At 38.6% G+C, this 25228-nt stretch overlaps 1 protein-coding gene across 5 annotated transcripts in view; it reads right to left on the bottom strand.

Annotated features, from left to right (window-relative positions):
- Window positions 1–25228, bottom strand: part of SMARCA2 (SWI/SNF related, matrix associated, actin dependent regulator of chromatin, subfamily a, member 2) — a 124659-nt gene that overhangs the window by 96554 nt on the left and 2877 nt on the right. For all 5 annotated transcript variants that reach the window (XM_035565860.1, XM_035565859.1, XM_050716493.1 and 2 more), the window contains exons 2-4: window positions 18556–18816; window positions 10497–10620; window positions 744–1073 (exon numbers count right to left, since the gene is read on the bottom strand). In XM_035565860.1, the coding sequence (XP_035421753.1) occupies window positions 744–1073; window positions 10497–10620; window positions 18556–18780 (679 nt within the window). In that variant the 5' untranslated portion in view covers window positions 18781–18816. The remainder of the gene's footprint in view (window positions 1–743; window positions 1074–10496; window positions 10621–18555; window positions 18817–25228) is intronic.

Here is a 25228-nt window from a genome sequence, read left to right as displayed (position 1 = left end):
GCTAGTCTATTCAGGCAAATGGTATTTTTGTGCATTAAACATGGTTTTAAGAAGATTCTACTGTGAAAAAATACATAATGAAGCATATTAAAATCACATCTAAATAAACCCTCTGTTTGGTAACTAAGTCATATCTAAGTCATATGCACTGAAATGGAGTGACCAGTGGAATTATTAAAACCATTACTAACAAGAAAACAGGATCATCTTAACGCTCTATTTCTTATGCTAGCTCAGTAATGGAAGTGTTCAGAAACTACAAAGGGTATTTAATGTTAACAGTTTTCTTAGGACCAAAAGGTACCCCCTTACTACATTGTAACATCTATTATCATTAGAAGAAAAAGAATACTACGAACATTTTCTTTTCCTCATGTTATGTACTTGATAGAACACTATACATGGTTTGTTTTACCTTCAGTCAGCTTGCTCCAGATTTCATATCTATTTTTTCCCCATAATGACAGGAGACTGAAAATTCACTTTAAGAATAGTAAAATTGTAATCAATTAAGTATGATTAGCATTCAAAAAATATCTGACATAACAAGGCAAATACTTTAATTTCAGTGTTGACAATATCCTATTAATAAGAGATGTTTTATGCACTTGCTTAAGGTTAAAACCAAAGGCCAGAATACTGTCTGAAATCACAGTTCTGAACATCACGTGTTTCTATAATGTTCCACAAGAAGAACTTCCAAAAATTATCTGTACAGTGACACAAGGCCTGGGTGCACTTACCAGACTGTCTGTTGAAGGCACTGGGAGGCTGCTGCTGTTGAATGCCAGGCAGGGTCCTCTTTCCCTGAACAGCAAGCTGGAGGTTTTCTGGTAAAGGCTGACCTCTAGCTAACATTTTGTATGCTAGAATCTGAGCCCGCAGCTGATGCAGCTGTACAGGGCTGAAAGGGGAAGGACCTCTGTTGGGTTGACTCATAACTTGTGGGTCTCCAGGTATAATGGGTCCTGGTTGGCTGGGGGTCATCTGAGGTGGAGTTGGACCTCCTCCAGACATCGGACTGGAAACATGCTCTGGTGCTCCTAGTGGAGATGGGTGTGGAGACATATAACCTAGAACAGATGAGATGATCACAAACTTATCATCCTGTGTAGTCAAACCTAAATTTCATTAATTTTCTTTAGTAGTACATAGACTATATAAATGTCTCTCAAGTCAGGATGGTTGTAGTATTTTCTGCAAGAGCAAAGTGCCACCAGAAGTTCCATGAGGTATCAAGATAGCTACGTGACCTCTTGTCTGAACAGTTATGATTCAGCAGTCTAATTACTCCTAAAAAGAACAATTACTCTCATATTCAGAGTAAGACAAACTTGAACATGAAATAGAACGAAGAAACATCAGGATGGCATACAGGTTCACTAGAATGTTAGACAAATATTTCACTACAATACATACGTAGTAGATTCTGTACTTTTTGCAGCTCGATGTTGTAATGTCTTTTTGATGTACATGTGTCAAGGAACACCTACTCACCCTTACTGACCCTCTTTGCCAAACCTCTCCAAAATACAGAAATAGAAATAGGTAGCGTTCAGTTTCTACACAATTGCTCCTTAATATATACAGATTAAGGCTTTGAGTCAGATGAAGAACACTCAATACCGTTTACCATCTGGGTGCTCATCTTGAACTTGGAACATCAACTGCCAGCACAAAAATCATCTTCTAAAGAAGCTGCTGAAGACTGGTACTCTAATAAAACTCTAAGAGAGCAAGCACAATTCTGAATCAAATGGTGCTTGTACCTTTCTATAGCAGTTGTGAATACAGCGGTTTTGTGTCTAAATTTTAACTGCACTTAATTTAACTACACATAACACACATTTCCAAGAGTTTTGCGACTCATCCATGAAAATAGATGGTATAGATTTTTGGTGAGATCAAGAACACACAACATGTCAGAAAAAAAAAAAAAAGTATTAAGAGTGATCTTTCAGGTAAAGTGCTACAGACAGCTAGATTTTAAATATTTCTACCAACAGTGAAAAAAGGTGATAGTATTTACCCACTTCATTCTGGTATTGTGGAGCACAAATAACGTTCTAACCAGTTTGAAAATATGTATGTATACACACACACGAATACAGATATATAATAATAAATAATAATAACAGATATATAATTATAAAAAAATAAATTAAAACTAGTATCAAGAAATCTTCTGGCTCATGTTCATATGCTTTACCAAGCCAAGGGATACGGAACTCCAAACTTCACGCAAAAGCTTCTGATACCAAATCTCCATCAATCTGACACTAAGTGAAACTGCATCAACTTCATCTACACATAGTCCATATAAAAAAAAAAAAAAAAAAAGTAATTTTGACCTCTCTTTAGCTTCACTATTCTCGTTGGTCTCCCAGTAAAGGGAACATGGACAAAATCTCATAGTCTCAAATTCTCTTTTGTGAGATGACAGAAGCTGCAAGTCAATAGAATTTCTGCAAGTAGACAGATGAGAATGCTAAAGAACTGAAAGTCTAGTGATGCTGGGCCTCTGTGGATGAAAATATTTTACAAGCTTTACATGTCTGTAGATGTCTAAATAAAGGAAAAAGAACACAGGATTTCAGCTCTCCTCAAAAAGGAAAATGAGATCGAAGTACAGTAGAGGAGTAAAGGTTTTGTGATGAGAAAGGTCAAATAAGACAAGACAGAAACAGACTGGGTTCAATCTTGTAACTAAAGAAGATGAAGACCAGAAAGAAGATTTTTATAAGAAAAATTAAACAATTTAAGAGAAAAATAGGGAAAGTGAGGTGATGAGTTCAAGAAAAAAAAAAAAAAGATGTTCGAAAGTTGAAGTTACTAAAAGTATTTACTAGATCATTACAAAAACTGTTTACACGCCTATTAGTACTGATAAAATCAATAATAAATAACCTTAAGTTTACTTCACTTATTCCTCTCCTTTCACAGTTACTTTTGCCTTAAATTTTATTTTTTATTAAGAGCTGAAGCTAGAAATTCCTCTTGCTGAGAACACTGCTTTAAGAAAACAAATACTACGCCACAAAAAAAACACACAAAATTGCATTATTGTTTTATACCTGAAAAATGCAAGATTTATTGCTATGTTTATCCAATACTATTACACTTATAATCTCAGAATTTGCTTTAAATAACACCTACTTTGAATTAGATTGTTTTCAAAACTGCCTTTTGAAAGACAGTTTATTTCCCCTTCAACGCTTTCCAAGTTATATATTCCTTAATCACTGACACATTTCAGAACCAAGATCTTGAAATCCATCTGTACTACAAAAATGAGAATTGTGGGATATGATTTTGAGCACTTCTTTCAAGTCTTGGCAGTTCCAGCTACAAGTCTATGACTCTTTTGTAGAGAGGAGTCTCCGAAAATATGCATTTATTTACATTTTTCCTTTTCTAGATATGTGTTAACTGCACCTTCTTTCTCCCTCAAAGTCCTGTATACTAGGATTCTTGGTAATAAGGAAAAAAGGCTTGACAAGTGTTAAGACTTAAAACAAAATTCTAATAGAATATCTCAGAAAAGAACAAAGGCCTTTCCATCTTGTAGAGGCTCTAAAATGTAGCACTTACAGCACTTACCTAAAATTTGAGAGGTTATATGGAAGTTTTCCTTTTTAAGTTTAAAACTTTTCAGAAGACTTAGTGGTGTGAAATAACAGTAACTGCCCTATCCTCATGAAGTATATACCTATCTTATTACTCTACTACAGGTGAGCGTGCACATATGGGCTCTGAATAAGGACACATGAAGACTCAAAGATTGAGTTTAACAAGCATATGCTGCAAAAGAAAATATTAAAGACACAGGGCTTAAGAATGTTTAAGTACAGTTAAGAAGGACATCCTTTTTAACTTTGCAAACAAACTTTCATCTGCTATGAAGCTCGTCAAATGCATTTTTGTGGCACGCATGAATTCCCACAGTAAACATTCCGTTTTTTAAATCTCTAGATCATTATTTCAGGATGAACTATCCTGATTATTTCAGGATGAACTATCAAATACCACTTCCCCTAGATTTTCCACATAAAATTTTATCTTCAATAGAGGATAAATGCTTCAGCTTAGTTTAATCTTCAGAACAGAAGACAGCAAAAGCACTGAATGATAAAGTTGCAAAACACTTGCAACAGAGGAGTTCTATGAGGTGGCAAAAAATAACAGATAGTTCTGAAAAATATACAGAGTTGAAGACATCAAATTCTAGCAAAGGAAGGTCAAATAGCCCCAGATATTATCTAAACTGGGGTAACTCAAAGTATCAGGTTTCTCCACGTCTTATCTAAGTAAGTTCTGAAGATCTTCAGTGATAGTGATTCTTTATCACTCTCATGATTTTTTCCCCCGTTAGGTCCCATTGTGCTTTAGCTATGCACCTCTGAGGAGAGACTGATTCTGATTATGTCTTCTCCATAATCCCACAATGGGATTAGTGAAACTACATCAGAAATTTTTCTGAATTTTTAAGCAATTAACAAGTGCTGCTCTCTTAACTGTATAAATAATTAAGAACATCTCTTTGACACCAACTTTTTTTTGAGAGAAATACATCATAAAATGTCATAAATTGCATATTCTCTTCAGTACTGACAACAGAAGAAATCCTATTCCTAACACTTTACCAAACACAAGTATTTTTGAAAGGCAGACTGTATGAGTTTCTGCTCTAATTGCTTTTAATTTCACTTTAGTTAACAGAAGCGAAGACCAACTTCCTCATCTGTTACAAAGCTGAAGACCTAGAGAGCTAAAAATTAAGATAAGACCTTTTTTTCTCCACTTTTAATGGTACAATTAAACAGAAGAGAACACAATTGAATTCTAAACTCTGACAACGAATGTTAGATAGAGTCATGGTTTTACCACTCCAAATACTGAAATATTTAACAGAGATCTTGACTTCCACTAAAAATTAAGTAGACTTGAATGGTGATGATGTCTGAGGATCATATATGTAAAAACTTTCTGCTAAACCTGATTGGAAGGTTACATGCTTACCCAAAGAGATCAATGTAAGAGAATTTTTTGAGGAGAAAGATACAGATTTGAAGAAATTTAGTTCAGTATGGCATTTGCCTTAACTGTCATTTCAGACAAAAATTGAAGTTTATTTTTTAAAAAATAAATCTCATACATGCTCACAGTAACAGTGGAAAAGCATAACATCTTAAAACACACATTGATAAATACGTTCATGTTGGATCAAACCTACAAAAATCTTTTTTAAGGTAAGCAATATATAAAGTTTCCCTATTGGTGGTATGGCCAGTGTTAACACCATCTCTTGCGAAACTCTGAGCCAAGAGAAAGATATACAGGCCCCATGTGTGCAAGTAATTTAAAACTAGGGCTGGAGAAATAAACTGTTGTGAGGTCTTACGCTGGAAGGCAGATGGATAAGGTGACCCAACACATCTTTTCTCATCTTTATAAGGCAGAAAAAAAAATCAGAAAAGAAAGTGCAGCTAATTGAAGAACAATAGGGACAACAAGCATTGTACAGTAGCAAAATTGTGGTGAATTTTATAAAATAACTAAATTGGTATATCTTTATAGTAAAAAGTTCAACAAATACTGGTTGCTAATTAAAAATATATAAAGATTAAGTCCCAAAACCTTAAATACCTACATTTGTTATCCTTCATTTACCAATAGCAAGCAAAACCACCCAAGCTATTCAAACAGGTCTATGTGTCACTGTTGTGTCCCCGTAAGTGCATTTACTTTGTTCTAAATTCCAGAAAAAATGAGGAAACTGTTTCAGCCCACTTATATCTCTTTAAGAATTATCATTAAAGAAAAAAAAAACATAACATTGTCACATATATATTGGGCTTTTTGCAATTTCTCCCCATTCCTCTTACAAAATCAAATCTAAACATAGATTTTATTTTCTGAATAACTCTGTTTAGCATTTTAACAATTTACAGTGAATTTCATACTTCTAATATCAACACTGGGACTTCCAGCACAGAAGTTCACAGAAGCTGAACACACTTTCTAACACAGCTCAAATTCAGTTAAATGTAGTATGATTATTATTTAAACAGCCAGCTATGAAGTCAGAGCAATGGACTTCCCTTTCTATTTAACTCATTAGCATTAAAAGAAAGGTTTTAATACTGAAACAAGGACATCACTGTGCATGCGTTCAAGAAAAGAAAACTGGTCACTGCAAATGGTCAGGAATGTTACCCTTTCCGCCATTTGGCAGCAAGAGTGGAAAGGAGTAACTGCTGAAGAGACAGATACCAATTAAGATTTTTTTTCCATAAATTAATGCCCAATGTTTTTGTAAACCACGGTGTTGCAGTATGTTACATTTTTATTTCAGTCAATCTGTCTCAGATCGTAACAGATTCCTCCCACGTGACTACCATGCCACTGAAAATCAAGGAAAAAAAAAACATAATCAAAGTAATAAAGTTGCATATCTTGTTTTAGTAATTATCATTAGTAAAAAAAAAAAAAAGGCAAAAATCTCAGAACAGTAATTGCCATAGAAACAGCAAATATGAATTTATGAGCAGAATGACAAAACTGTTGCAGATTTACGTTAGAAATGTTTTTGATTTGCTCATCAAAGCATGTCCTCTCACCACAAAGAGTCAGTTGATTGTATCTTAGTAGACTGTAATAATCACTACTTCCAAAATTCTTGATTGAGACTTGCTCTAAGTTCAGTGGTCCTTATTTCAAGATTAGTTATTCACAGCAGCATGTTCAATTTACATAGATTATATATATCTACAACTCTATGTACAGTTTACCAATTCATTTCTAATTTATAACTGTCATATATGAGCACATATTCTATATCCACAATTTTGTTGTTATAATTTCTGATGAGATGCAGAATTTATTTTTTATACTTTTTTTTCCCCCATGCTTTTTAAAAGGTATACAGAATCATAGAATGCCCTGAGTTGGAAGGGACCCACAAGGATCATCGAGTCTAACTCTTGGGTCCCCAAAGGACCACCCAAAATCAGACTGTATGTCTGAGAGCATTGTCCAAACACTTCTTGAACTCTGGGAGGCTCTGTGCAGTGACCACTGCCCTGGAGAGCCTGTCCCAGTGCCCGACCACCCTCTGGGTGCAGAACCTTTCCCTAACACCCAGCCTGACCCTCCCCTGTCCCAGCTCCATGCCGTTCCCTCGGGTCCTGTCGCTGTCCCAGCGAGCAGAGCTCAGCGCCTGCCCCTCCGCTCCCCTCGTGAGGGAGCTGCAGGCCGCCATGAGGCCTCCCCTCAGCCTGCTCTGCTCTGGGCTGAACAAACCAAGAGACCTCAGCTGCTCCTCTTCTTGCCCTCTAGACCCTTCACCATCTCTGTAGCCCTCCTTTGGACACTCTCTAATATTTTTATGTCCTTTTTATATTGTGATGCCCAAAACTGCACACAGTCCTGGAGGTGAGGCTGCACCAGAGCAGAGCAAAACAATCATAGAATCATATAATCATAGAATATCCCAAGTTGGAAGGGACCCATAAGGATCATCAAGTCCAACTCCTAGCACTGCACAGGTCTGCCCAAAAGTTTAAACCATGTGACTAAGTACACAGTCCAAACGCTTCTTAAATTCAGACAGGCTTGGTGCAGTGACTACTTCACTGGGGAGCCTGTTCCAGTGTGCAACCACCCTCTCGGTGAAGAACCTCTTCCTGATGTCCAGCCTAAACTTCCCCTGCCTCAGCTTAACACCGTTCCCGCGGGTCCTATCACTGGTGATTACGGAGAATAGGTCACCTGCCTCTCCACTGCCCCTCGCAAGGAAGTTGTAGACTGCGATGAGGTCCCCCCTCAGCCTCCTCTTCTCCAGGCTGAACAGGCCAAGTGACCTCAGCCGCTCCTCATACGCCTTCCCCTCTAGGCTCTTCACCATCTTCGCCGCCCTCTTCTGGAGGCTCTCCAACAGTTTAATGTCCTTTTTGTACTGTGGTGCCCAGAACTGCACACAGTACTCGAGGTGAGGCCGCACCAGCGCAGAGTAGAGTGGGACAATCACTTCCCTCGACCGACTAGCAATGCCGTGCTTGATGCACCCCAGGATACGGTTGGCCCTCCTGGCTGCCAGGGCACACTGCTGGCTCATATTCAACTTGCTGTCGACCACAACCCCCAGATCCCTCTCTGCTGGGCTGCTCTCCAGGGTCTCGTCGCCCAGTCTGTACGTATAGCCAGGGTTGCCCCATCCCAGGTGCAGGACCCGGCACTTGCTTTTGTTAAACTTCATGTGGTTGGTGATCGCTCAGCTCTCCAATCTATCCAGGTCTCTCTGCAAGGCCTTTCCACCCTCATCCGAATCCACAACTCCTCCAAGTTTGGTGTTGTCAGCAAATTTGCTCAAAACACCTTCTAGTCCTACATCCAAATCGTTTATAAAAACATTGAAGAGGACTGGCCCTAAAATGGAGCCTTGAGGGACCCCAGTAGTGACCATCCACCAGCCAGACGTGGCCCCATTTACCACAACCCTTTGAGCCCTGCCCGTCAGCCAATTGCTCACCCATTGTATGATGTTTTTGTTAAGTTGTATGCTGGACATTTTGTCCAGTAGAATCCTATGGGAAACCGTGTCAAAAGCTTTGCTGAAGTCCAAAAACATCATGTCAGCTGGTTTCCCTTGATCGACTAGATGGGTGATCTTATCGCAAAAGGAAATCAAATTTGTTAGGCAGGACCTACCCCTCATGAACCCATGTTGGCTGGGACCAATGACTGCACTGTCCCCCAGGTGTGCTTCAATAACTTCAAGGATCATCTTCTCCATAATTTTACCAGGCACTGACATGAGACTGACAGGCCTGTGATTGCTAGGGTCTTCTTTCTTACCCTTCTTGAAAATTGGCACAACATTTGCCAGCTTCCAGTCTACTGGGACCTCTCCAGATTCCCAAGACCATTGAAAAATAATTGAGAGAGGTCCTGCGATGATGTCAGCCAGCTCTTTAAGCACCCTGGGACGAATTCCATCCGGACCCATGGAATTGTATGGATCCAGGTGGAGCAGCAAATCCCACACACGTTCAGGTTCAGTTGGGAGTTTGTCATTCCCACCGTCATGGTATTCCAGCTCAGGGCACCCTGGGTCCTGAAGCCCATCATCAGTGTTGAAGACAGAGGCGAAGAAGGCATTAAATGTCTCTGCTTTGCCTATGTCATTGTCTGTGAGGAGACCTTCCCTATCAAGTAGCGGACCTATGTTTTCTTTGGTTCTTCTTTTTCTGTTCACATATCTAAAAAACCCTTTTTTATTGTCTCCCACAGATATGGCCAGCTTCAACTCTAGTTGGGCTTTGGCCACACGAATTTTCTCCCTACAAATGCAAACAGCATCCCTGTATTCCTTCCACGTCGTCTGACCCTCCTTCCAGCAGCCGTATACTTTCTTTTTTCGCCTAAGCTCCAGTAGAAGATCCCTGGTCTGCCAGGCCGGCCTTCTGCCCCACCTGCCTGACTTCCAATATTTTGGAATTGCCTGATCCTGTGCTTTTAGGAGGCAGTGCTTAAAGATTGACCAGCACTGATGGATGCCAATGCCTTCAAAAGCAGTTTCCCAGAGGACCTTGCTGACTAGTTCCCTGAGCAGCCTGAAGTCTGCTTTCCCCATATCCAGGGCTTCCCTTCCCTTAAACAGCTAGCAGTGCTGTATCTGATGCACTGCAGCTACAGTTGGCCCTTCTGGCTGCGAGGGCATGCTGTTGACTCATGGTCATCAGCTAGCTGAACAAAACCCCGAGATCCTTTACACAAGGCTCCTCTCCAGCCTCTCTTCCCCATCTGTATGTATAGATGAGGTTGACCCTACCTAGGTGCAGAATCTGGTATTTGCTCGTTAAATTTCATACGACTGGTGATTGTCCAGCTCTCTTTGAGCTTTGTCAAGCTCTCTCTGCAAGGCCCCTCAACCCTCAAGGGACTCAGTAGTTCCTCCCAATTTAGCGTCATCCACAAATTTACTCAGTATACCTTCAAGTCCCACATCCAAGTCATTTATGAAAACATTAAAGAGAAATGGCCCTAAAACGGAGCCAGGTAAATGCAAAGTCAGGTAAAACGTTGCTCTCAAATCATCATGCTTCCATCCCCCTGAATTCAATGGAAAAGTTTTAGCTGATGGAGAATACCTAACTGCAGAAGTAAATTTTCATTTAACAAATACTGTGAGGTGTAATGGAAAAACAATACTTTCTAGTGTTCATGGTCCTAGATAGGGGGTCAAATGATACATTACTCATTAGGGTTTCAATCACAGACCACTGAGTTGAATGTTACAAAAATATCTGTTTTTTTCAAGTAGATGACTGATGAGCACTCCAGACAGGATGTTATTCACCTTCCCCTCTGCTATGAGCTTAGTTTTTCTAAACAAAGCTGAATGGAAATAATTAGAAATATGTTCCACAGAACTACTGACTCTTTGTGGCATAATGGGGCCCCAAAACCATAGAGCATGCACAGTATGTATAAACCTTGGCTATGCTGGTCCATTGGACTCTGAGGTGGACCCATCCCAGGGTGAGGAGGTCGCATACTCTTCATGGAGCCACAGTGAACATCTTCAACCATTCCTTTTTCATGCAAGCCATCAATGGACTGTGGAGAAAAAAAAAAAGTATTTAAACAGAGATAGTGTATAAATCCACTATAAAAATCTAAAGGAGTTTAACTTAAAATCTAAATAAATACAAAGTACAAACTTCTCTTATCTGACATTCAAAATAAATACAATGGGAACCTTTACCCCTGGAATCACACATTTCAGGAAGCACAGAGCACCACTAGAGTGCTTGTCCCCTTTGTTTCTTTTTTGACAAGTTTTTTTGTTTCCTTATGAACTGTTTGGCAAAGCCAGGGAGGCAAACCATCCACATACAAGCACATGAGCTGTATTGGTCTCATATTACAAAGCTGTGTAACACACACCAACTTATTAAAGTACAGCCTGTGGCTTGGCCTGAGCTATTTTTAGCCCAAACTTTGCCCTTTCAGTCTCTACTGGAATGCCCCAAACACTGTTTCTCTTCAAACATGAAGATACACCATTGCAGGAGGTTCCCTATTTTTGCCTACAAAGAAGAGGTTAAGGCAGTCAAGGAAGGGAAGACATAGTTCTACTGGAATACTTCTGCTTCCTACAGTCACTGTCACCTCATTCACTCCTCAAAAACTACAGTTCCCATGGTACTCAGAATGCAAAACAGGACCAAAAGCCCTTCTCAGACAGTGAAGAGAAGACAGCCTGGGGTCAGAAAAATATGCAGAAGGCGTGCAGGGCACTGGAAATTGCTCCCTAATAGAAACCTCAAAACTCTGAATATGAAAACACAGGAAAAGTAACGTAAGCAGGAAAAGATGTCTCTTAAGAAAACTAAGAAAGTTTACCTGAAAGCAAAAATTATACCAGATCTCTAATGCTTATTAACTACTGACTTAAGAGTGTCTGCACAGCTTTGTATTAGGAAAGAAAAGGGTGGCATCACTTACCTTCTCTATACAGAAATACGGAACTATGCCCCTCTAATACATACTTGTACACACACTAAATACTGTTCTTGCAAGCCCTACTATAAACATAGACCTTGCAGCCTATTTTCTCTGAATGTACGCCTATATATTGATGAAGCCTTTTTTTTTTTTTTAAGGAGGTAGGAAAAAATATTCCAATGGAAAATACAGGTTGTTAAAAAAAGCATAAGAAGCTATAGAGAAGTTATAGAAGTCACAGGAAAAAAAACACACTATAGAAGTTACAGAAAAACACTGTAATATTTCTTCTCTTTGATAAATCTGTTACACATGGATGAATTCAGAAGAATTAAAGACACATCATCCTTTTATACAGAAAAAGGAGAAAACCTCTAACTTTTATTTGTAAATCCTTCACATATTTTTTCCATTTTCCATTGAAATAATTTTGTTTGATTGAAATTATCTTTATTTAAAGGTTTTTTTTTTTGGTTAGTCAGCACTATTGAAGTATTTCACCATCATTTTCCTTGCCAGAAACTAAGGATAAAAAAAAGAGAAAACTTACCAAAAAAAGGGGAAGTAAAATGGATTTTTGTTTCAACAAATTGTTTAGTCATGACTTGCAAAAACGTTTGTGAAAAATCTTTTATCTGATAGGCTATTTCTGATTACATGAACTTGGGATGTGGAGCAGGGAATGTAGAGATAAGCTTAATAGACACATTAAAAATAGGTTCAGTGTGCTGACCAAGTAAAACCCAATGCCATTTTCTGAGCCTGAAGAGCTCTCTCTGTCCCTTCTCCGCTATTTATAGACAACTAACGCTGACAAGAATGCTCAGTTCACATTTTGCCCGCAGGAGCTGAGTACTACACAAACCAAAACACCTGTAAAACCAGACCCACTCCTATTTTATCAGGGTATATGCCCAGGTCTAAATCTTCAGGGCCTCCAAGAGGAGGAAGAGACTGTGCACAAAATTGAATCTGTTTTCTAGAACAAAGGGCTGTCGCTGTATACTCTGTGGTGTGACAGCAGGGATGGGTGTCGCTGCACTGCACTAATGGACGGCAACAGTGAAGCCTCTGTTGATGTTGGCAGCTTTGAAAGGACCTAAGATGGGACATGGCACACACATCCAGAGCATCAGAAGTACTAGCACACAGGAGGTGGGAAATGGGACTAGCATTAATGAAGAGCAGCAGTGAAAAGGAAGACAAATACATGCCTACAGCTGCCCTTTCAAAAAGAGAATTTAACAACAAAAAAAAAAGGAATGGAAGGATAGGCACAGAAACGTCAATTGGAGAAGTACTTCTGTGGGAAGAGTTGATGAAAATAACAGTTTTTGTAAAATATGTTTTAAAATAAATAAATAACAACTGGCAAACTGAAATGTTTCTAGTCTAACAGAAGAGAGCATAAGTATAGCAAAAATGGGGTTTGCTTCTGTCTATTTGCAGAAATTATAATGTGAAAAACTAGAAGTGAAATTCATTAGAAACAGATAAGGAAAAATAGAACTGACTAATCTGTTTTTAATTGCAAAGCTAAAAAAATTAAGATGGCACAAATTTCTTTCAAGGCAAAACAATTTCAATGATCAATGATTAAATGCAAAGAGACTTATGCTTTCAAGAATATTTTTAATCAAGAAGCACCTCCACTGTCTATGGAAAAAAAAAGACAACTCTAAAACTAAGTAGACAAGGACAACATAACTTAAAAAATGGTTATTTTTCACAACCTTTTTGAATCACTATATAGTTACAAAGTTAGATGATAACTTTAAACCTATGTAACAGGTTAAAAATCACAGAAAACATCCCCCACACAAAGCAATTTCTGTGAATTCTTCTGTCCTGTATAAATTAGAGATGTCTTCCACAAAGACATTGTTGGCATGAAAAATGTAACCTGTACCAGCAATACAGCACTACTGTCACATCGGTGTGTTCTATTTTTCTTTTAATATGACACAACAGATGGGAAATAGGAAGCTGAGACATACTCAGCTTTGAGTACATATTACTATTATTGTCCTTGTAAGTAAGAACAGGTACAGAGAACAGGACAGATATATTACGCAGTGCTTCCTTAAGACCTAATGAGGGATAAATCTCAGCTACATGCAAGCTCATACTTACATGGCTGGCAAAGCTGGCAAACTTGTAGACTTTACGTATTGCCTAAAATAAAAGGAACATTTTACCTACACTGCTTTTACTCTTCATTCAGTAAGGTCTTCTCACAAAGAGTGTTACATCACAATTTGACCTATTTCCAGATAAACTGCATATTATGATGTCTTTTTTCTTTTTTTTTTTCCTACCTCCTTTTTAAACAAATAAAACATTGGCCTTGAAATCAGAGACTAAGATTAAGAATCAAAATAGATTTCTTCTAGACCATGCATCCTCTACACTAACAACGAAAATTACATAGACCAAATAGCAATGTGTTGTCACCTAACCACACAGCCACATCACTGATAGACAGGCAGTCTGACTGCAGTTGCCCTTGCAGTAGGGATTTAACCAACAGTTCTGTTAATCCCATATAAATCACCAGAATACCATCTCACACAAAGTCTCTCTTAATTTTTCAAGTTCAAAAACAATATGTTCTTTTTTCACTAATGTAGACCATACAACAAAAATAATACAGGGAACACTAAAATCATCTATCCCTATCTTCTGCCTCCAGAAAAGCCTGTATGTGGATATGATGGTTTCACAGAGATAGACAGCTAAACTTTACCATTCCACCCTCTCACTCCCATTCCTCAACAAAACTGGAGGAGCAAATATGATGAAGAAAGGCTTATGGACTGAGATAAAGACAGGGAGATCACTCACCAATTACCATTATGGGCAAAACTGAACCTGCATAGGAAGAGTTGTAGTTTATTGCCTATTGATAACAGACTACAGCAGTGAGAACTAAAAGCAAACTAAAAAAAACTTCCCCTCCCCCCTCCGCCATCCACCCTCTTCTATGTCCTCCCCATGAGCAGTGAGTGCAGCGGAATGGGGGCTACTGTTAGTCCCTAATGCTTCGTCTCTGCCACTCCTCCATGGTCACTCTGTGCCCCTGCTCCACGTGGGGTCCCTCCCACGGGATGCCGTCCTTCCCGAACCAATCCTGCAGAGGCTGCCCACAGGCAGCAGCTCTTCAAGAACTGCTCCCACACAGCTCCCTACCACGGGGTCCATCCCTCAGGAGCAAACTGCTCCAGCACAGGTCCCCCACGGGCGGCAGCTCCCCCTAGGCCTGTAATGATTTCCTTGGCAACATCATTGGTAGTCGAAAGATTACTTAAGGAAGTAGTAAGAAAAATAACCAATTTATTGTTTCCGTCAAAACTGAATTATGTAAATCAATAGTAAATTTTCCTGTGGAAGGTTTTTTGGATTATTATATGAATATATAGTCTTTATCTTTCATATTAACAGCAGTTAAGTAAATGAACTTTAGGAATTATGATTTACTAATATCAGTTTATATCAATCATTTCTATATCTACCTACTTTTCCACACTTTAATTTCTTTTCATTTTTATGCATCATGCTATGCTCTGTAAACTAGTCAAACATCTAACATAGAATTAAGATGCTTTACCACTTAATCTGTTAAATTTAGAAGTGGGAACCACAATACCATTGCATATATGGGATGTACATCCCACAAGCAATTGCATAACTGGGACACTTTTTGCATGCTCTCCCAGTTTTACTACACTTTTTGAAAAAAAAAAAAAAAGGAAAACAAAAGAACAAAAATGCTATGATACATCATTACATAGAAACCAAACTGCTTTAAATAACACTAAGGAGAAAGAAAAAGTTTACTTGTTCAAACTGGAACATGCAGGTGGCTGATCAGTTACTTTAACTGCATGGAATATCATTCAAGTAACATATACAAAATGGTCTGGAGGAACACTTTCACAGCATTCCTTCAACAGACCCTTCCCCAGCCTCTCCCTTAGTTGTTGTAATAGACTGTTTCTGTAGTTGTACAGGGAAACAGGACAGAAAACCGATTTAGACTGAAAAATTAAATAAGAAAAAAAAACTTTTTTTTCCTCCAGCTGGATCAGTTCAACAGACCCATTCTTTAGTATAGTCTCACTCACCCCCCACCTCAACCCCCCACACACTCCCAACAGGCATGGTGGAACTTTAAAAGTGGCAAACTAGGAGACAGCAAGGCTGTTTAAACTTCACTTCTTAAATAAAGGCTTTTGAAATTACAGCCTTTGCCCCATTATCAGAATAAAGGTATAGAAAAAGGAAAGTAATTCTACTATAAGTATACTGACTGGTCACCTCTGAATTAGCTATCTGGACTCTTCACAGACATGGTACCTATTTCAAAACATTTCAGTGGGCTGCCTCCCTGGGAGAACTTCTATATTGGTTCACAGAACTTGTAATATGCTCCTAAAGTCTCTGAAAGGACTTAGTTCATTCGTTTCTAATGCTGACATAGCATTAGACGTCTGAAGAACATACAGGGTGAAACAGGATATAGCAGTTGAAGCCATAATGTGTGGAGTATTAAACTGTTCTACTGCAAAATTCCTAGCGTTGGCCTTTTTTTCTACAGGTACGCATTCTCTTAAAAAAGAAAGAACTGAGAAGATTGAAGGATGTAAACCCTGGTTGCCTATGGTGTTTAGAGCACTCACCAGAGTACTGGCATCTTGGATTGCAAATGACCTCACAAATAACGAAATGCCAATTGAAGATAACAAATCTGGCTAACAGCTAAATTACACACTTCAAGATTCACATGCAAAATTTTTAGTTACTGAAGGTATTGAACTCTCAGAGATTACAATTTCAATACTTCAGTACAAATGGTGAGTTGGATCATGGCCTCCTTCACTTCATCTGTCTTTGAGCTATTAGAAATTTTAACAATACAGTTCTTCATGCAAAGACAGTAGTGCCATGTCCCTGTTGTCTGGACACTGTTCTAACAACTGAAACTGATCCATATGTGAAAATGAAAACAAGAAGCTGCCAATTCATGAGGAAAATTAAAATATGTTTATGATAAATATTTTTAGTTTTTATTTGAATTTCTTTTTTATGTGCTTATACATTGGGTTTACATGGCAAGGTTTTTGGCAGCAGGGGGGCTGCAGTGGTCGCCTCTGTGAGCAGAGCCCAGCAGCTGCCTCATGTCAGATCAGAGCCAGATCCAGCCGACTCCAAGGGGAACCCAGCCAGAGCTAAGCCACTGAGTGACATTGGTTGCATTTCTGTGATAAGATATTTGAGAAAGGCTCACTGCAGAAAATCAATGAGAAAGAGAATTGAGCAAAAATGAGAGCAGCAGCCCTGCAGCCCCCCAGGTCAGTGCAGCAGGAGGGCAGGAGGTGCTCCAGGCACACAGCAGCAGTTCCCCTGCGGCCTGTGGAGAGGCCCCTGGTGGAGCAGGCTGTCTCCCTGCAGCCCATGGGTCCCACATGGAGCAGATCTCCATGCTGCAGCCCGTGGAGGAGCCCCCGGTGGAGCAGGTGGATGTGGCCTGGAGGAGGCTGCGGCCCATGGAGAGCCCCTGCAGGAGCAGGCCCGGGCCGGAGCTGCAGCCTGTGGAGAGGAGCAGGGGGTCTGGGGGGAGCTGCCGCCCATGGGGGACCCGTGCTGGAGCAGTTTGCCCCTGGGGGATGGATGGACCCCGTGGTACGGAGCCATGTGGGAGCAGATCCTGAAGAGCTGCAGCCTGTGGGAGGACTGTATTCCTGTGATAGGTGCCCCATACTGGAGTAGGGGAAGAGAGTGAGGATTAAGGAGTGGCATAGACAAAGCGCTATGGACAAACCTCAACCACCGCCTCACTCATCAGCCCCCTGCACTACTCACAGGGAGAGAAAGCAGAAGAACTGAGATTGAAGTTGACCCTTGGATGAATGGAGGGGTGGAAGGAAGGTAGTTTTAGTTGTTTTAGTTTTTTTCCCCGTTTTCCCTGCTCTACTTTATTATCAATTGGCAATAACTTCCATTAATCTTGAGTTGCATCTCTTTTGCCTGTGTCAGTATTTGCTCAGCAATCTCCCTGTCCTTTTCTCAATCCATGAGCTTTCTCATTGTGTCTTCTGCCCCCTCCTGCCCTGTCTTACTGAGGAGGGGAAGTGATAGAGCAGCTTGGTGGGCACCTGGCAGCCAGCCAAGGTCAACCCACCACAGCTTATAACAATGCTGCACAGCATCAACAATAGTTACCAAAATGTCTTTAGAACCTTGGCACTTTAAGCTGTTACTTCATATTTCTGAGAGAACAACATAAGTGAAATTGAAATTATTGTTATTTCTTAAGCTTTGGTTCACAACCAAACAAAAATGGAAGTATGTAAGAGACTGGTCTCAAAAAGGAAATTACAGACAAGCAAATAATGTCCTCAAAGCAAAAGACATTAATGATAGCCTAAACACACAAGTAACTCTAAGTGTATGACAACCACTTAAATCCAACTATTCGTGTTGTACGTTACACAGTTTTAAATTCATTACTAAGATGGATGTAACATAATGTAATATAATTTGAAAACAAAGTTTTTCATAAACAGAATACTAAACAAATTTGTAAGTACAAGCCCTTTAAAAGTATTACAAAAGTTTAAAAATCAATTTCATGGAAAACAAAAAAAATCCCAGAAAAATGTAACATAGAAGCAACATGCTTCGAAACAGATAATAAAGAAAAATAAAAGTTGGTTAGAATGATCTGCTATAAGGTTTTAATACTGTACTTCCATTTCTTTTTCCCTAGTAAGGTCTAACCTAATGAAAAGCACACAGTTTAAAAATGAAAACTTGCAAACCACTCAGTCTGTATTTCAAAACAGTCTACTAAGAACAAACAAGCTGTATTTAATCTAGAATATGCATCACCTTTAGTGACAAAGACAGAATTAAGAGCGTAGCTGCAGTTTTACAAGTGAAGTGTAATAGCAATTATTCAGGTCTAAATGTAGTAGAAGTAGTTTTTTTATTCAGTGGAGAGAACTCTTAGAAAAAAAAGGTTCACTTGTAATGAACTATTACCTTATGCATTTGGTGCATGCCTTCCTGTGGATAATCAGTAGGTCCCATTGCTGGCATTGGATGTGAGACACTGGGTGGACCGGGACTTGGCCCCATCATGCTGTGAACTGAGCCAGGAGACGGCCCTGGTCCTGGGCTAGGTCCTAGAATCGGTCCAGGTGAAGGTCCTGGTCCAGGGGAAGGACCAGGATGAGGCATGGCGCCAGAGTCTGTAGGCGTGGACATCTATTTTCTGTCTCCTTTTCAATTAGCAGAATAGCTCTAATAACAAAACAAACGAAAAGAGAATTTCTATGTGACATTAGGTAGGTGCATTGAAGATGTAATAAAGAAATTCTACGGCAATCACCACACACATGCACACACACACACAAGCTGTCATCAGAAGAAAATGCTTAAATCACCCTTAACATGGCACATTACTCTAATCACCCGTCAAAAAGCACCCCAAAAGCAGAAAGATCCTGACAGTTCAGTCAATTTCTGCATATTTATATGTTACTCACAGAATAAAGAAGGTGGTAGGCTATCGGAAATATCTACCAGAGAAAAGTGTAGTTCAACAGACTTGCTTTCATCAAATTATATAACGTGGTCAAGAACAGTACTACTAAAGACAGAGAAGACAGCTGTGCATCTCTATTAACACACGTGTGTTCAAAAATGTTTCCCTAAACTCAACGTATAAGACTGCAACAAAATTCTTATAAAATTCATGGGAATACAGCAAAACAAGTGTTAAAAGTATTATTAACACTATCTTCTCACTTCTTTTATTTAGTTCGATATTAATTTAGGACCTCTCTGCTTATCTCTGTATCCAATCATAGCATCAAATGAAACAGACAACAGAAAAGACAATTACTTTGGCCTGAACACAGTTATAATTCACTTGAGGGGTTCTGCTGATGTCACAAGCCAAGAGAATGCAGCTCAAGTGGCTTATAAAACAGTAAGGGCTCAGAGAACAAATGGCAGGCTTTTACAGGCTGGAAAAACAACCGTTGCTATTTTCTATTTCTGTGTTCTTAACAGAAAAAATTGTTGCACGCTAAATGCTTGAAATATCCTTCAGCTTTCTGAGAACTATCAATGTCTAATATCGAGAACTTTTAGTCTACTAATATCAGAGTACTGTAACAATGACACAGCTGACTTTTTTTTTTTTAAATTGATAGTCAGTTTCTGCCAACAAGATCGGTTATGTTTCTTGGTATTCCCCACTCCCAGCTGCCCCATTTTCATGTGTTTGATCATAGAGTGACCTCATTATTTGAGTGGTTAAGTAACTCTATATAAAAAATAAAAATAAAAAATTAATTACTTAGGTTACCAAACTGACTTTCTGAAAGGACATATTAAATTCAGTGCCAGCACTGAGCAGCAGGTAGGATCACCACTTTCAGCAACAGCTAACCATTATATGGGCCTAGCCTGCTCGCTTAATTTACTTTGGATACAGGTTTATAATAAGGTTACCCGTATCATAATAATAAATCCAATATAGTGAAAAAATTAATCTTTTTAAAAAGCACTGTAATTTGCAATATTTTGACAGCACATTATGAGGCTCGCTGACCCATATTCTCTCCTAACAGCATTTATCACAGAAGATTGTTCCAACTTCCACATCTGATTTTATCCGCTATCCATGGTTAGCAGTAATTACTTTCTAACAGGAGTAAGTGGTGTAACCCTGTCATGACACTGCTCTTATAAACCCACACTGTAACACTGCAAACACCCAAGCTGAAGGAAGTCAAATTAAGAAACAGGCACTGAAGACAAGCAAAGTACCCTCCTAGATGTTCCCAACAAAGCAGAAAGGAGGCCCATCTGCAAGACATGACAGAAAGAGAAGAGGAGACGAGCAGAGGATTGGTGCTTAATGTTGGCAGTTAGGGAATTCAAAGTTTACAGAATTCATCTTCTTTTCTTTTACAAGAATCTTTATTTTCCAGAAACAGCAGAGAAGATGAAATACTACTACATCAAGAGCATTTTTACTTATTTACCCCCAATTATCTACACATTCTTTCAGCTTAGAAATGGCTTAATAGCTTTTGCTTGTAAGTTCCCTTTTGTTATGTTTTATTAGCTACTACTCTGTCCTAATTCAAGGTAATTAGAACAATAGCTGCTTAACTCATTTAAAATAAGTTACTCTCACCTGAAATAAGCTACCTTGGGATCCTATTTACTTGCAAGGTAAAACAAGGTGATACATATGAAGCTTCTCTGTTCAAAACAAATGATAACAACAAAACACCAGAGTCACTAATTAGTCTCTCACATTTACACAACGTTACCACAGAAGGAACTGCATTATCAAATGTTCACAACTGCATACACCATGCCATAGCTTCTTCTAAGAGGCCTACACCTTAGCTTTATGGAGGAAAACAGACATTTCCACAAAACAAAGCGTTTTTGTACAAATCTGTTGTTACGCTGCAAAACCTAACACTGACACTGTCATGGCTGAGTCCCTCTGTATGTTATAAGCAAAATTCAGCCTATTCAACACGGTAAAACCTAGCACCAACACCATTATCCAGAAAAATGTATACAGAACCACTACTTAATCAACTACAAAACTACTATCCCAAAATATTGTATTTCACAAAACTCTTCACTGACACCTCTACATTAAAATGAGTATCAAAATCTCCACTTCTGTTTACCTTTATTTCAAACTTAACTTGCCATTCTCATAAAAAATAACTGGCCCCAATCTTAGCCCTTCTAGTTACAATGTAATTTACATATACATTAAACATTTCTGGTAAGCAAATTTGGAATTGTTAGAATTATTTTTAATGGACCAGCAAGTGCCCAACCTATGAAAAACAGTGAATACCAGAGAGTAACCTTGCACTCCTCACTCCAGATCAAGTTCCTTTTTTTTTTTTTTTTCAAATGTTTAAGAGCACATAAACTAACTCAATCTTAGATCATTGTGAATATTCCCAGGATTTGCATTCAGAGATTTTTGTATGTCAAAGAACATAATTCTATACACAAAAAAAATAAAAAAGTAATTTATAAGATCTATATCCTGAGAACATAAAATATTGTAAACTGTCGCCTGATTGCAAATAATAAATCCTGTCAAAGGACACCCATGGATATAAAGAGACAAAGTGGTTTTCTCTGGCAAGAGTAGTCCACAAAATTAAAAACGAACAAATAAACAACAACAAAAAAAACAGCCACTAACATAAACAAGAATACATTATATGTAGCCTTCCCAACTAAAGATCTGTTCAAAGCATAACTGCTGAAAACTTTTATGATTTATCATATTTCAAAAACAGCTTAGTTTATATTTACTAAGATTGAGATTGTATTTAAAAAAAGTGCACCCCATTCTCATTAAAGCTCAATAAAAACGAGATACCTCATTCTTCTAGGCCCTTGTAAAAGTCTCATTAAAGTAACAGCTAAAAACTAGAAAGAGACAACAGATGCAACAGTGGACAGGCTCTATCCAGATAACATAAGTATTACTTTGTGTAAATTCTGGGGCCTTTACTGAAATAAGCAAGATGATACCAACACTCTGGCAAAGCCAGAGTTAACCCCCCCTTTTTTTTTTTTTTTTTAAATGAGTAGCTCCTGTGAAAGTTACAAAGGAAAAAAAAATGAAAAAAAGCAAATACTTCTAATAGATTGTGAGGATTTTAAAAAAATGAATGAAAAAGGAAAAAAAAAAAAAAAAACAAACACCAAGACCACAAATTTTCCTCTCCTTGTCCCAAACAATGTGGCTGTTGGTCCAGATTCTCATATGTATTACATACTAATTGTTTCCCAAACATCCAATCTGGTTGAGTTGAGACAGAAAAGCAAAAATGTATCATTGTCAACTTCAGCCAAATGGAAATACAGGAGCCACTGCACTAAAAACTTAAGAGGAAGACCTGGGACGTCTGCTCAACTATTTCTACATCAAATTGTTCAGCACAGAAAGTATCTGCATAACAAAGAATCTGAGAATGCTGTGAGGGAATATTAGCTAATCACATATACTTCTGCACTGTCACTTTAGGTATACCTAGGTTTTGTAAATACAGCTATGTCGTACATCAGCTCAGTGTTTCAGAACACAGCATCCAAACACATTATATGTACTTTGACATAAACCTGATACAAACCCAAACGTAACAAAGGCATGGATTTCCAACACATGAGGAAAAGTACGCAATGTTGGTAGATACAAAACAAAACCACACTGGGCAACTAACCACCAGCACTACTTAGGAATTCAAGACCAGCTGGACACCCAAAGAGATCCAGAGATTATAGACTGCTTTGGCACAGAGCAGTCACACTGAGTCTAGGAACAGATGGAGCAGCAAGTATTTATAATTCTTCTAGTTGTTTCTCCTCACCATTCAGTATGACTTCTGCCTTCCATGACTAAGTCACCCTAAACTGAATTTCAGCCAGGGTGTTTTCTACCAGGTCCCCTGCCTTGGATTGGTAGTTGAAAGCAAGGAAACTGCACCACTTATATCTGATGAAAAGGCAACATGGACCCAAGCAACAGCCACATGCACACTGCAAAGCACTCCCCAGAACTCCAGAGAAAAATAATTACAGTCCTCTTCTGAGTGATATCTCCAACAGAAGGGGCTTAGAAAACATTCACTGTGAAATTGAGATACACTACAGAATAACTTGGAGTTATCTTTATTATCCTACTGTACAAAACACGAAATGATACTGCTAATGGTTCATTGTTTGCCTACTCTGCTAACCATAATCAAATGAAGATGTTCAGAGTTTAATAACTGATAAATAATGACAGTAATTCATTATAATTAAAACAAATAATTTACAATCTTTAGAAACAACTCAGTGTTTTACAACCTCACGGGACACTGGAGTAACATTTATCAGGATTTAACCACAGTCATTTCATCAATGCTTCTATCAGTAAATGGTAGGTGTACATGTAACAATGTAAAATCAGTAACAGAGAAGAGCTGAATCTTCTACTACCGTAAACTAGAGTTACTCAGCTCACATAAGAGAAGTAAAGCACACTAACTGCTGAGAGATTCTGCCTTTGCATACTCAGGTGCATTAACTTCACTGTAACTTCAAAATCTTCTGGAAGGGAACTCACAGTCTGAACAACAAACCACAGAATCAGAAATACTGCAACTTAATTGCTTATCCAGATACTTCGGTCAGAGATAAAAACCTCTGGACGCTGCCTGAGCTTCACGTTTAGCTGTCTACCAAAGACTGTCTGCATCCTCTTGTAGAAATTCCTATTCCTATTGTGTAGTTGTTTAAGTTTCCCATAAAGCAACTTCTCAATTATTTGAACTTATAGCCTATATTCTTCTGAAAAACTAAGATCAGCACCAGGAAATGACTGGCTAAGAGCTGGGGGTTGAACGTACTACAGCCAGTCACAAAGAAGTCATGCTAAACCAAGAGTTCACAGAAGTTGGGTTAAGCTACGACACCAGACTTCAATGAAGATGCAAAGGCATACATGTATGACCCCTTCTGTTGCTCCTGCTGCAGAAGGCAATAGCCTTCAGGAAAGCTGGAGGGCAGACAGAGTCGGAAGTTTAAGGAATTGCCTTTTAACCCTGTAGCCATATTCACCACTGACAGTCCGTCAATGCCCAAGATCAAACCCATGTTTGCTACATATGTAGATTCTATTGTGTACTTAGGGCACAGAAAACTGACTCATGACAGTGCTGATTGATTACAGATTAAGTTTCCATACAGTGGCCTTTTCTACAAGTATTAATCACAGTAATTCAACATCATCTTCACATTAGATACTGAAAAACAAAAGTCACAATTAGAGGTAGGCAGAGGCAAAGGAATTCATTACTGACAGGCCTTGTCTTTAATTAGAGAGGAAAGAAAAGAAAGAATAAGGAAGAAGGTAATTCTTAATACAAGTTACTTTAGGTAAAATATCAGTGAAGATGAAGCAAAAAAAAAATCATAACAACAAACATTCTTAACATATTTGTTAAAGGTCCCAGCTCTAAATGATTCACCTGGGTGCTCAAACCCTGCAGTAGTCCATGAGAAATATTCTCTACGAAGTGGAGGCAAACAGCAAAACATTTAACCACAAGAATTGACTTTAAATGTTTTAGGAAAAAAAAAAAAATCAGTCTTAATCTTTTTATCCTGCTATACTTGCGAACTACCGAAGCAATGTTTAAAGGAGGCCTTACTTCTTCCCCTGAATCATCCTTCCTTACTTTATCTTGCAAATAAGACAAAAGCTTTTCTCTGCTGCCATTTGCATTACAAGTGATCTTTATGTCATAATGTTGTGTTTACTACTCCACTAGAGGATCAAACAAATGAAAAATCCCCAAAAAATGATATAGTGCAAAAGACAAAAATGTCCAGAAAACACTTTATAGAAAGAGAACTTCGACTGCAGCAGAAACACATGCACACAGAAAATAAGCATTTTAATGAATGATTTGCAAAAATGTTTGCATTCATATGTAGAACAAAAAGGCACCTTCTGAAAAGGATCACTAGTTCACAGCAATATTACTAATTAGGACCATGACAATTGGTGGAAGAAGTGCAGACGTTTTTTAAAGTTGCTACTGTGCACGTTGTAACCTTAACTTCAAAGTCAGACAAAAGCTGAGAAAATATATCTGTAGAT

Source organism: Cygnus atratus, chromosome Z (genome assembly GCF_013377495.2).
Source record: "Cygnus atratus isolate AKBS03 ecotype Queensland, Australia chromosome Z, CAtr_DNAZoo_HiC_assembly, whole genome shotgun sequence".
NCBI classification, from domain to species: domain Eukaryota; kingdom Metazoa; phylum Chordata; class Aves; order Anseriformes; family Anatidae; genus Cygnus; species Cygnus atratus.
Note: the sequence above shows the minus strand (reverse complement) of the source record. Positions and strands in the feature narration are given on the sequence as shown.